This window comes from Phoca vitulina, unplaced genomic scaffold, assembly GCF_004348235.1.
Source record: "Phoca vitulina isolate PV1807 unplaced genomic scaffold, GSC_HSeal_1.0 scaffold98, whole genome shotgun sequence".
NCBI classification, from domain to species: Eukaryota; Metazoa; Chordata; class Mammalia; order Carnivora; family Phocidae; genus Phoca; species Phoca vitulina.
The window spans coordinates 909,545-922,011 of NW_022589801.1; the positions used below are offsets into that span (position 1 = coordinate 909,545).

Genomic DNA, 12,467 nt, shown 5'->3' on the forward strand with positions numbered 1-12,467 from the left:
AATGAGGACAGCCTGGTAAGGGCACAGCCACTAAAGGGAAAATTGATTGCTCTGTGGAACCCTGAACATCCTCAACTGTAAAGATGACTTAAATCACCCCTTCAATGCCAGGACCAAGGTATAGACTCAAGGCTCTCACTTTTGCCCGGACCAAACTTAGGGGCTTCTCTGATGTCCTAGGAGCCAAGAGGGACTGCTGGTGGGGGCACAGCCTCAGGGCCTTCCCCTCTCGTGACTCCAACACAAGGAGCTTCCCTGACTTGATGCAGATGTTCCTGAAAGCCACTCACGCAAACCGGGGCTCTCAGGAAGAACTCAGAGGCAAGGCTGTCCCCTTAAGTCCAGAAAACTCACCTTCCAGACTGTTCTGGGATCCCAGGAGTCTGTGAGGTCAGCCTGGACTTGGCCACAGTGACGTGGATCTGAAGCCAGATCAAGGTGCCAAGGAGCCTGTTGGCTCAGCTTTTTACTAATGCTGGAGCCAGAGCCAAAGATGGCCTGATGTCTCCATGTTGTGGTGACGCAATGTCCCCACCAGCACCTCTCCCGCACGCTGGGCTCTGCAGCTGCTGAGAGCTGTGTACTGTGTAGGCTCCCGAGCTTGGGTCCTCAGGGCTCAGGTCTCCACCCTGCTCCCTAGTACTGACCAGACTGATGGAAGAGCCCATCCATGCTGAGATCCCATAGGAGACTAAAGGCTCCTGAAGAAGTTTCTGGAGGCCATGTCAACAGCTAGGAGGAGAGAAAAAAAAAAAGCAGTTTAGGTTAGCTGGCATAATAGTAGTATGGTATAAGGGTAGTAAACCTTCATTACTCCATATTAAATAAATCCCATTTAACCCTCACAAGTCCACGTGGTAGAAGGATATTGCCCTTATTGACATTTTACAGATGAGGAAATCACGCTCAGAGGGGTCAAGCAACTTCCCCAGGGTCACACAGCCAGTAAGCAGCAAAGCCAGGATTCAACCCCAGGCCTATGTGACTTGAAACTCTGTCCACCTCCCTGTCTTGGTCCTTCTGCCCCTCACTCCCTGTGGCCACAGCCATGCCCCTCCAGGACAGGGGCCAGTGTGAGGAAGAGACATAGCTCGAAAGCACTAAGTACACTCAGCTGGACAATGACAAGTCAGCTACTCTCCATGATTCTTATATCCTTTCCAGGTCACTGCCTTAACTTACAGTCATCTTAGGCCACTGGCTCTGGGAAGGACTTGGTACTGAGTACGGATCCTCAAATAACCTGGTGGGGGGTGCAGGTCACCCATCTGACTCAAACTCACTGGGATCTTTACCTGAATGCTCCTTGAGTCTGAAGGTCATCAGGCTGGGGATTTGCAATGTGGAGAGAACATGACATGGAGATGAACAATGGGATAGCACCCTCCCCGCCCAGGGCCATCCAGCCTGGGGACACACAGAGGAGGCCAGGCCTTAGAGGTGGGGCAGCGCCTTGGCAGCCCTGTTCCTGCCCGTGGTCAGCCGTGCTGCACATTATACCATCCTTCTGAGAGTGCTGAACAAAGCCTGTTGCGTGGACACTCTGGGCACATCCCCTCTTCAGGCCTGAAGCTCTCATCCCAGGGGCTGTTGCTTGCTGAGAGCTCTGAGCCAAGGCCCTCTCTGGCATTGACCTTGCAGGGAGGGAGCGCCTCAATCAAGGTCACACCCCCTCTCCGAGTGCAGCCTTAGTCTGATATCTGGCCTGGCCAATACTGGAGTCCGAAGGCCTGGACCCCTTGCCTCAATTGGGACAACTCTAAAAGGTCACCCCGTTTCCAGAGTATCTGCAGAACTGGCTGTGGCCTGTTGAATTTGCTCTGCCACTCAGCTTCTCCTTCTCCCAGGGGCTCTCCCTCGGCCGGAGGTATGGCTCTTGGGAGCCCTCCCCAGGGAACCTCCGGGAAACCACGTCTCAGAGTCCTCCTCCAAAGGACCAGGCCTATGATACCAGAACTGCCTTCCTCTTCCTCTCATAGCTTCTTGTAACTTCTTCATACTTATCATTTTCCAACAAGAATATACATTCACTGACAGCATATGCTACCCGCTTTTGTCTACCCTCCCCAGCAAGGCTCACCTTGCTCCAGGTACACACTAGGGCTCCAGTGATGAGCTTAGTAATTCGTGAGCACTAAGGCCAAAGCCTATTCACCCAGGGTCCACCATACACTCCACTAGGGAGAGGGAGGGTGGTGGACAGCAGGATCTAGTTTCCATGGGAACTCAGGATGTCCTTCCCAAAAAAAGTTGAATGAGTGGGGCTGGAGAAATCTGCCTAGCTCACCTATCCCCTAGCTCTCAGATCAACCCCAGGCATATATATGAGCCCCCAGCTGCCCGGTGACCCTACTCACTTAGCTACTTTGGATTGGACTGGGGAGGGGGGTTGTCACTTAACTTTTGTTGGGCCAATGAGACTCTCCTTCCTGGGAATTACCTTGGCCACGGAGCCTGGTGAATAGAGAGAAACTAAGGCCTGTCCTGGGACCCTAAACCTTCCCCATCCTGGTTCCAGCTTTTCCTGAGGCCCAGCCATATCCCTGCCCTTGGATCCCAGGAACCACCCCTGCACCTTGAGGAGAATCCCACCAACAGCTTCAGGCAGCCCCCGTGGATTTCTGCCTTCTCCCAACCATACTCCCCACTAACAATGTGAGGTTCTGAAGTGGGTTGAGCACCACGGCCACATTCTGTGGCCACATTTACCTGGGACACCATTTCCAAGATCTTTCTATCCCTAGAGCTTACTATGTAGCAGGGACTTGACCCATGCCTAAGAATGAATGAATGAATGAATGCTACTGTTACTATAGGAAGATATGTTCCAAGTGGCAAAACCTCCAAAGTGAAATAGAAAGAGTCCATCCTGCTAAGGTCTATAAGACCTCAGCTGCCCTGCTCCTCCTTCCCCCTCCAGAGACAAAGATGTTGGGTAGAGTCTTGCCCAGAAGGCTCCCAAGGCCAAGTGCACCCTTTTCACTTATCTGGCTTCAGCCGTGGGGGGAGGAGGAGCTTTCGTTTCTCCTTCCTGAAGGTGGAGAACCAGAGCCTTTGCGCTAACATCATCCCTTTCCCATGATGTCCAGGCCCTGGGCCTTATGGACAAGGCAGGTCACAGGAATTCCTCACTTAGTCTTCACCTGGGACTGTCGGTCCCAGTTTACAAAGTAGGAAACTGAGGCAGAGAGCTGACATTAAACAACTCGTCCAAGGTCGCAGGGTAGTACGGGGCAGAGCTGGAACTCCCACCTAGCGTCTGTCTGGCCTCGGGGCTGGGTCCTCTGTTCTACGGCCCCCTGCTGAGGTGACTGGAGGTGGGAGAAGAGCCAGCAGAGCTGGGCAGGGCTCACCCCCTGCTCCCGGGCTGACTGACAGGGAAGGCACTCCATGCTGTGTCAGGGTCACACAAGGACCCTCTGTGGGCGACGTCTCAGATGGGCCCTTTGTGCCTCCCAATGCCTGATTGTGCATTTGGCCATATACTGTGCAAGGAGCCGAGAGAAGCTGCGCTGACTAGGGGTAGAGAAGAATGGTAGCACTGTTCCTGTTCGAGGCCTGCCAGTCCCATCGAGCCTGGGGGAGGGGCGAGGGGAGCAGCCACACTCTGGGCCCCAGGAGCTGAGCGGGACTTTTTCCTCTGGGGTAGGGAGGGGCACCATGGGAAGGATCCCAGAAGGGAGAGGAGAGAGCTGGAGGGCCTTTTCTGGAAGGCAGCCAGTCTGCCTAGGCTGAGGAGTTCCTAGAACAATCCACCCTGCATGGTGGCTCTAATTTACAGCTGGGGTCCAGGCCCCAACTGGCAGGAATGAGACCAGCTGGAACTTGTGACCTGCCCATCCCCAGGCAGGGGTGGCTCTGGGTGGGGGCCAAGGCCAGCATCCTCATGCCTTGCGTTCAGATGACAACAGTTGGTCCCTGGGTTATGCGGGCTGCTCTTCCTCAGGGTGGAGGTTTTAAGCCCAGGGCAGAATGCATGTTGCCCCAAGGCAAAACGTTCCCGCAGCCCGGGCAAGAGAAGAAAGGGGAAGACGGAGCAGCTGTTCTAGACTTTTCCAGGCACCCTACGACTCCACGGAGAGAGGCAAACGCTCAAACACCTGGGACACACCCAGCTGTAAATTCATGAGGGCGCTTCACACTTCCAAGGGCGCTGCAGGGCCCGGACCTGTGACTTGGGAGTAGCAAGCGAGGAGCAGTGCTGACACAACGGAAGCACCTGCTGAGTAGCGGGGAGTCAGAGAGAGGGCTTCTGGTGACACAGGCCACACAGCGTGAGGCACACGCTCTGGTGGGGAGTGGAGCGAGACCACGGGCTGGTCCCTGAACTCCGTGACGACAGGGGCATCCTAGGCTGCCTCCCTCCCTCCCTCCTCTTGCCCCGGGCTGGGACACACCCCGCAGCACCCAAAGTCAGAAAAGGGACGTGCCCATCCTCCCCCTCAGCGGCCCTGCCCGTGCTGCCGGGCCGGCGTGCTCCCGCCACCTAGTGGCAGGTCCGTGCTCCTCACCTGGAAGAGCCACTGCAGCAGGGCCACAGGGCAGTCGGGGGTGTGCAGGTAGAGGTTGCTCAGGAGGCCCGTGCGCAGGAAGGAGAGCTGCTGGGCCAGCGGGCAGCTGCGGAGGCAGAGGAGTGAGGTCGGGGTGGGTGGAGGGCCCTCCACGCAGGCGGCCCGGCAGCCTTTCCTCAACACGCCTGTCTCAGTAAAGCGGCGGTGGGGGGGGGGGGGTGTTCCATATTTGCAGCCTCACCGGACGCCAGAATCACGACAGCACCTGCTAGGGACACAAACGCTTAGAGCCCCTGATGCCCGAAGCTGTCAGAAGGAAAAACAGCCCACGCCATCGCCAGAATCACTTGATCTCCGTGAACATCTCTCAGTGTTTTAAGCACACGACTGGACAGTACGTTTTGTCCTTTCCCCATGGCGGAGGGGGGACACGAAGGGATTTACTGAGGTCGCAGGAGGAACCTGTGGGGAGGTGAGGAGAGAACCCGGGAGTCACGGCTCTCAGCCCAGGGCCCCGGGCCGCCATGGACAGGCGGAATTACCCGCGGGGCCCACGTGGGGCCCGAGTCTGGGGTCTGGTTACACAGAGCGTTTCTGCCCTGTCTTGTGTTTTTCCGACACAAAGGACACCTGAGAAGACGGGAAAATAACAGAAAGGGGCCCAAGACGGAGCCGTTCTGGGAAGGAGAGAACAAACAAGGGTGCCGCAGAGGATTCTTCAGAAACCGCGGGAGGGGCAGAGTTGGGGGGCGGGGGGTGGCACTGAGACTCGCCTCCCGCCTGGGCTCCTACCCTGCGGTTCCCCTCACGACGGGACCCTGCTGGGCCTCTCCCTGCTGCCCTGAGCTCTCAGAATCAAAGGGCCAGTGTGCAGAGGAGCCTAGCTTTGAGTCTTCGGCCGCCCGCCCCCTAGACCGTCGGGACAGGCAGGATCCCAGGTCCCTGTAAAAGGAGCTGAAATGATTCATGTGGTCGTAGGGCCTGTGGTGGAAGGTGCTGCAGAAGTCACTTCAGAGTGGCTGGCTGGACTTCATCACCCTTCCTGGTTACCCCCAGGGAGGCTGGGTTCAGGGAAGGCGGCTCCTACTCTCTCTGCATTTTGTGAATGTTCCTCTGCTCTCTTGTTCTAGACGATGTTCCTAAGGCAATGAATAGGGATTCTAGGAAATGAAAAAAGTAATTTCAGGTCTGTTCTTTTTTTTTTTTTTTTTAATGGCCAAATCCACACAAAGAACATTTCAGACAGCGTTTAAAGTCATGACACTAGATAGAAATTTCTTCAGTCAGCCCAACCTCTTCTCCTTTTTAAAAAGGACGTATTTTAATCTGCCAGGAACAGAATGCTCCAAAACAAAGATTCTCCTCTGAGCCAAGTTGCTGTCTCCTTGAGTATGTCCAGGCAGTTTACAAATTGTGTATTTTTTTCCAAATTATTTAAGTTCAGAGGAGAAAGCAGCTTTGTTCCTAGGTCTGTGAAGCTGACCGCTCTAAAATAGACCTTTATTTGTGCATACGAACACATGTGCACCCCAGGGCTGCTGGCGCACTCTGTTCTAATTCACGTGCTCCGCCACACGGACACTTCATGGGCTGACCCTGCAATGCATGCGCGGTTCAAGCACAGCACCCCGAGTGCAGACAATACCCCAGCGAACAATGCCTGGAAGACCTCACGGACTGGCAGGTCTTGGCCAGAGGCCATGTGGCAAGGAGGCTGGTGCTCCACGGACTCTAAGGAGACTCCGGCTCTGGCATTCCGCTCAGGGGGGGCACCCCACCACTTTCTCAGTAGGAGAACTGATTGTACAAGCCCCTGTGGGCTCAGATCAACACATTTCCAACTGCTGCTCCGAGGGAGAGCTACCCTTCGGTTGCAACGTCTCCTTTTGGCTACCCCAGCCTCGCAGCTCAGTTTCTGCCAGAGAAAAGATCAGTCTGCCTTCAAGTTCATTGCTGCCCAGGGAGGTTTGGCCTGTAAGGCAAGGAGCAGGAGATAGGCAGGAGGGGTCCAGCTGCGCCTTGAAGCGAATGGCTTTCAAGGAATTCTGTGCTTAGAGCTCCATGAGATGCAAGGAATCTCTGCAGGCTGCTGGATCCCAAGCCGAGTGCTGCTTCACCTCAGGGGAACCACGAGCCTTCTCACCTTCAACGCAAGGGACAAGGCTGATTGCACAGACACTGCCCTGATCTGTGGCAGGAGCGGAAGCCGGGAGGAAAAGGGTGGGCAAAGTAGGTGTGTGCACTGAAAGCTCAAAGACCTTGGGTTACAGAATCACTTGTTAAGTTTGCAAAAACCCACTTCATGTCCACAAGCCAAGAATGTGGACATGGGGCCCAACTGGGTGCTTTGCCTTTTGCAAAGCCAATGCTAAGTCAGAAGCCATCCTGAGAATGTCAGAGGACCCGGGGGTGAGAAGGGGAGGGACAGAGCCTTCTGGGCAGCAGATGCCACGCAGGCCTGGCTGGGCGAGAAGCCCCAGCTGTCCACTCTGAGGATCCCAGTAAGAGAGGTTCCCACCTGGGATGAGAGACCGTCACGGTCAGAATACTGCTAACCCCCAGCCCCTGTGGCGAGGAGAGGGGGATTAGCCCCAAAGGGGAATCAAACAAAACACAGGCCAGCTTGGGTCAGCAGGTTGGGCTCTTGGGCAGAGCTATGACCTTCTACTTGGACTGTGTGTTCCCGATGATGCCCAAGTCAACATTCCTCTAGGCTCTCTATCTTCATCTATTTTTTGGGCAGCAGTCCTGGAGGGCAAAGGATCCAAATGCCTCGGGAATCCCAAGTGATGGCAGAGGGATAAGCACCAAGTGTAGTTATTTATACGGTATCAGTTTCTGTGTCTTTGCCAAGTTCCTCAAATGCAAGTTTAGGGAGAACAGAAAGGAATAATGGTCAGAGCTTTCATCCATGTTCCTCTTTTTCTCTCTTTCCTTTGTTTAAAGATGAGTGAGCACCCTTCGGGTCAGGAGTCCAGGGATCCCAGCAACACCCCGGCTGGCGGCATCCGCTGGCTCTTTATTTTTGGGGGCAGTTGGAGCCAGTTGGGCCCTCAGCTCTGTCCACACTCTCTGTAACTGCTGGATTTATTTCACCCGGGCCTCAACCCCGGCCTGCCAGTGAGACGGGGAGACAGAAGGGACCCCATGAGAAAAAAAAGCGTTTTTTTTTTCCTTTTGCTTCTTATCCTGTTTCTGTTCTTGCTAGGACCTGCACCCCCACCTCACTTTACACATGCCTGGTAATGCAAATAGCCTATGTCTTCCTTGTAAGGGACAAGGAGTTAATGATCTCTAGAATAGATACCACCTAAGGAAGGACCAGGTGAGAAGGAGGGGAGGAAGCCATCATACGCGTATTTCAGACCGCGGACTGGACATCTGGACGTGAAGACCCCCTGGTTCCAAGGAATAACACCTGGGCCCTCGTCTTTGTTTTAACTGGTTCCTGGATGTCTGAGGAGACACATACATGAGGCCACCATCCTCAGTAAAAAACTCAGACCCCGAACAAAGATAAGACTTCCTGCTCTTTTCCTTTCCCACTGGTCTGGACGCTCCGTCTGTGTCTCTCTCTACAGATTTTCACTAAACTCTGCTTTTACCTTCTGCTGGCTCACATCTGATTTCCGTCCTGCGTGAAGCCAAGGACTGTTTGGCTGGTCCTGAGGGAACCCCCACTCCCCCCACCCCCCAGGTCCTCGGACCCGCCTGCCAGCAACACCAGGAAGAGGAAGAGGTCCTGGCAAAACCGGAGCCCGAGCTCAGCCTCAGGGAGACCCAGCGCACAAGCACACGGACATCCACATGGCTCAGACCCACCCGCCGCCTCCTGCCCGCAGATGTGTTCCTGGAGGAGGGGTCCCTGAGCACACACAGTGAACACCTCTCCAGAACAGTGGTGGACAACCCTCCCCCCCCCCAACTCCAGCGCACTCTGTGGGGGCCCAGAGAGGACCATGAATCATTCAGCAGGCAATCTCCACCCTTCCCAGGGAGATCACTCTGGCCTCTGAGCTGCATGTGGGCATAGGTCCCAACGCTTCTCCACTCAGGGGGATCGGATTTCCTTTTGAACGGCTGTCAAGGGAGGAAAAAGTTCAGCCCTTGGTACCAGCTTCTGTCATAAAGGCATGTGACTTTGGTTCCAGGGAACTGACCTGAGGTCACACATCCAGCTGGGTGATGAATGAGGGCAGACCGGCCAGGCCATCTCTGATCCCGGGGCTGTGGGCTCCAGGAGACGTGTTCTTGCACAGAAACCTGTGTAGGTGTGGCCCGGGAGGACGAGGCCCGGAGCCCAGGTGCTGAGGCCTCCCGCACCTGCCCTGCGCCCCATGCCAAGAGCACCCACTTCGTACAGTGGGAAGATGACACCCCTCCTCCCAGACGGGCAAGGAGACCTGATCTATTTCCAGAGGGGGTTCTTAAAACTCGCATTCACATTTCCCCCTAAAACCTCTGTTAAAAATGAGACGGAGTCATAAAATACAGAAGAGTATAATAAGGAAAATAAAAGTTACCTGTAATCTCACAAAGTGTTAACTTTTTGTACGGCAAAACACTGAACCCTATTGCCTCTTGAGAGATCAAGTAACCTTTTATTTTCCCTTCGTCTTCATGCTTCCGGCCGAACACAACGGGGTAATTATTGAACCACTATTTCCCTCTCTTGTGTCTGGGCTTGAGGTACTTGGCACAAACAGGAAATAAGAGTGACCCCAAGGCTAAATGGTGACCTTCAGGAAGTGGCCCCTACCCACTGCGTAGCAGGGGCCCCCCGACTGGACCATGTGGAAGGCAGCGGGCATTCCTCCAGAAAGGCCCTGGGCTCCGGGCCGGCGAGGCCGCCTCTCCGGTGCCTCATTAGCATACTTGAGGGAGGAGGGTCTGAATTCCTCACCCCGGGGGAGCTGGCCGGCCACCTGGCCCCATTTGGCAGGGCTGCTCGGCCCCCAGGTCACCGCTGCGGGGGCCCTGTCGTCTGTCAAACACTTCCTGCCAGCCGTCCAGTCTGGGACAGGAACCCTGCTGTCACACAGACCGCGGCCTGCGAGGCAGCTCTGCGAGACGCCTTCCTCTCCTCTCCTCTCTCCTGTTCCTTCCCTGCCCCTCCCCTTTCTCCAGCGCCGCTATCCTTTTCTCTTCAACCCTGGTTTCTTTTTTCCCCTTTTCATCATCCCTTTATGAGACACCTTCTCAGTGTGGCGACGGCAGCCTTTACCAATATGCAGATGCTCAGGTCCAGTCCCCGCACGTCGCTTCCGGGGCTACGCTCCAGACAAATATCTGTGTATGAAGATGTTCTCTACCACATCACTTATAAAAAAGCTGGAAGTAACATATATGCTGAGGAAAATGGTTAAATATGTTGAGGCATCAATGCTATGCAATGTTCTCTCACCATTCATATTACGACTAATGGTGACGTTAGGGCCTTGTTCAGATCCTGATTTGAACAACATAGAATACACATTTAGAGGACGACTGGGGAAATCTGAACACCGACTGATAGCAATGGTATGAAGGATTTGTAGTTTTTAGATGGAATAATGGCATTTAAGTTATATCTAAGGATAGAGTCCTATCTTTTAGAGACAGACACTGAAGTACTTACAGATTCAATTAAATGTGTCTGGGATTTGCTTAAAAATAATCCTGAGGGGATAATGTTAGTGGGCAGGGGTAGAGATGGAACAGGATTGGCTTTGAGCTGATGGTTGCCGAAGCTGAGTGATGACTATATGGGGAATCATTACACTGTGCTCTCTATCTATACTTGAAACTTCCCGTGATATGAGATGGCTTTAGAATTAGTGAAACAGACCTAAGGAACCCCTGAATAGCTGGAAACCACCACAAGACTCCTGCTTTCAAGAGACCAGAGATAGTTCAACCTCTGTGCTCCCCACGGGCTGGTGCGGGCCCGGCGGCCTCCTCCCCATCCCCCTTGGCCACCAAGGCTCAGCAGGGCGTCGGCCTCATGAGCACGAGTGGTCAGCTGCACTGAGTCCTGCGGGCTTTCTCTCTTAATCTCAGATAGATGAACTCACAACTCCAAGTGTTGTATGTGATTGTGGTCAAGCTTTTAAAATCCCCTTAAAAAGCAACATAGCCCATGGCTGTGTGATAACGTAAATTTCCTTCCACGGAGTCGAGCCACGGGGCAGATGTCCTAATGTTACACAGTGTGCACTTAGGGCCGGGGACAAACTTTTCAGTGTTAGTATCACACACGGACAGAAGAAGGGTGGTGTCTCCAATGAGCAGATGGAAGTGACGATGACGTGCTTTGGAAAACTGCTGGATGGCCCAGAAAGCGGCTCCAGTGTTGAGGGAGACATCACCCCAAAGGCATGTAATGGTGAGTCTGACTACAGTTGTTCCATGAAACTGGGGTGCGGGGGAGGAAAAAGCAATATGAATACATAAATATACAACCGACCTAATATTTACGACAATGTAGGGCTTTTTAAAAGTATGTGCATCCAAATCAGCAAATTAAATATCATAAGCAGACATGTGGGACTATTTCATCCCACAGTCCTGAAAGCTGACATATCCAAACTGGCTCAAGTACAGCTTTGAATTTCCTCATTTGGGCCAGTCCTTATCGTTGGGCTCCATGAGGGACCAGGCCTGGCCATCCCATGCTGACATTTACCTGACGAACAGTTCTTCCAGGTGGCTACGTGGCTTCAGCTGTGAACGGTCCAGGAGGCAGTGCAGGGGCTGATGCCTGGGTAGAAACACAGTCTCCCCGGGATGTACTGGTGGGATGACCTGCAGTGACACGGAGAACCTCTCCACCAGCATCCTGGCAAAGCAAGGAGCCGGAGAGGCGCGCGTCAGCAGGCGCACCTGGTCTGTAGCCTGGAGGGAGGCCAGGGAAAGCCAGATGGTGCCCCTGCCTTGCGACCGTGGCCTGGTGGGGAAAAGACTGGGGGGAGGACAGCGCCACCTGCTGGTAAAGGAGGAGCCTACGAGATGCAGACTCGGGAGCTCTTCCCCATCCCACTCTGCGTCCTGCATCCCAGCCCCTTCCTCAGGGCTTTAGTTCAGGAGCCAGAAGTCCTGCTCCCAAACCCAGCACCGCCCATTGCCTTTGTTCAGCTCAAACTTTCACTGAGCACCCACAATATGTGGGTGCCAGGTGCTGAAGGATGAGTCAGGCGTGGGCTGCCATTGCATGTCTAGGAGAAGGGTAAATAAATCACCACAGTAGCCTTCAGCAAATGGGCTGACCACAAAACTGCCTACACGGTCTGCCAGGGGCGGAGGAGAGAAGCTCTGGGTGTGGCCAGGGTCAGGGAGGGCATCCACCCAAGGAAGGAGCCTGGATGTTTCTTCTGGGACACCAGTCCTCAAGCTCTTGTGATCAGGAGGACTCCCCAGGGATGCCCAGATGCCCAGGCCCTGCCTTGTGAGTCTGATTAGTAGATCAGAGCTGGGTCCCCTGGACAGGGAAGGAACAGAGAGAAGAAGGGATACATTCCAACTCTACTGGGAAGGGTAAAAATTGTCAGGATTGAATGACCCATTTAAGAGGGAGTGGGGAAAAGGGAGGCAGTTAAGACAATTCCTAAGAACAAAGTAAATCTTTGCATCATGACCGACTGGCCACAGTGCACTGGTAGGTGAAAACAGCCAAGTTTCAGAATAGGAAGTGTGTATGTGTGTGTGTGTGTGCAGAGGTATACACACAGACGTATGCACACACATGTTCTTAGAAACACGGAACACCCCCCCACACCTGACATGCCCAGCTACGAGCTGGAGTCATCCCTAGGGGATAGGATTTGGGGGAGGGGGCAGAAGAGACATTTCCTGTTTACTTCATACAACTGTGTTCTGCTTGATTTTGTGGAGACAGAACACACATTTGACAATAAAAACAGCAAAAGAAAACGAGCTACAAGCACTGCATGCCCTCCCGTCACCGGAGGACGGTGACCT

The 12,467-nt window shown here is 54.1% G+C and overlaps 1 protein-coding gene across 1 annotated transcript in view; it reads right to left on the reverse strand.

Annotated features, from left to right (window-relative positions):
• Nucleotides 1-12,467, reverse strand: part of FAM178B (family with sequence similarity 178 member B) — a 113,060-nt gene that overhangs the window by 63,890 nt on the left and 36,703 nt on the right. Inside the window, exons 6-8 of the mRNA XM_032397355.1 lie at nt 11,176-11,328; nt 4,512-4,617; nt 648-732 (exon numbers count right to left, since the gene is read on the reverse strand). Coding sequence (XP_032253246.1) covers nt 648-732; nt 4,512-4,617; nt 11,176-11,328 — 344 coding nt within the window. The remainder of the gene's footprint in view (nt 1-647; nt 733-4,511; nt 4,618-11,175; nt 11,329-12,467) is intronic.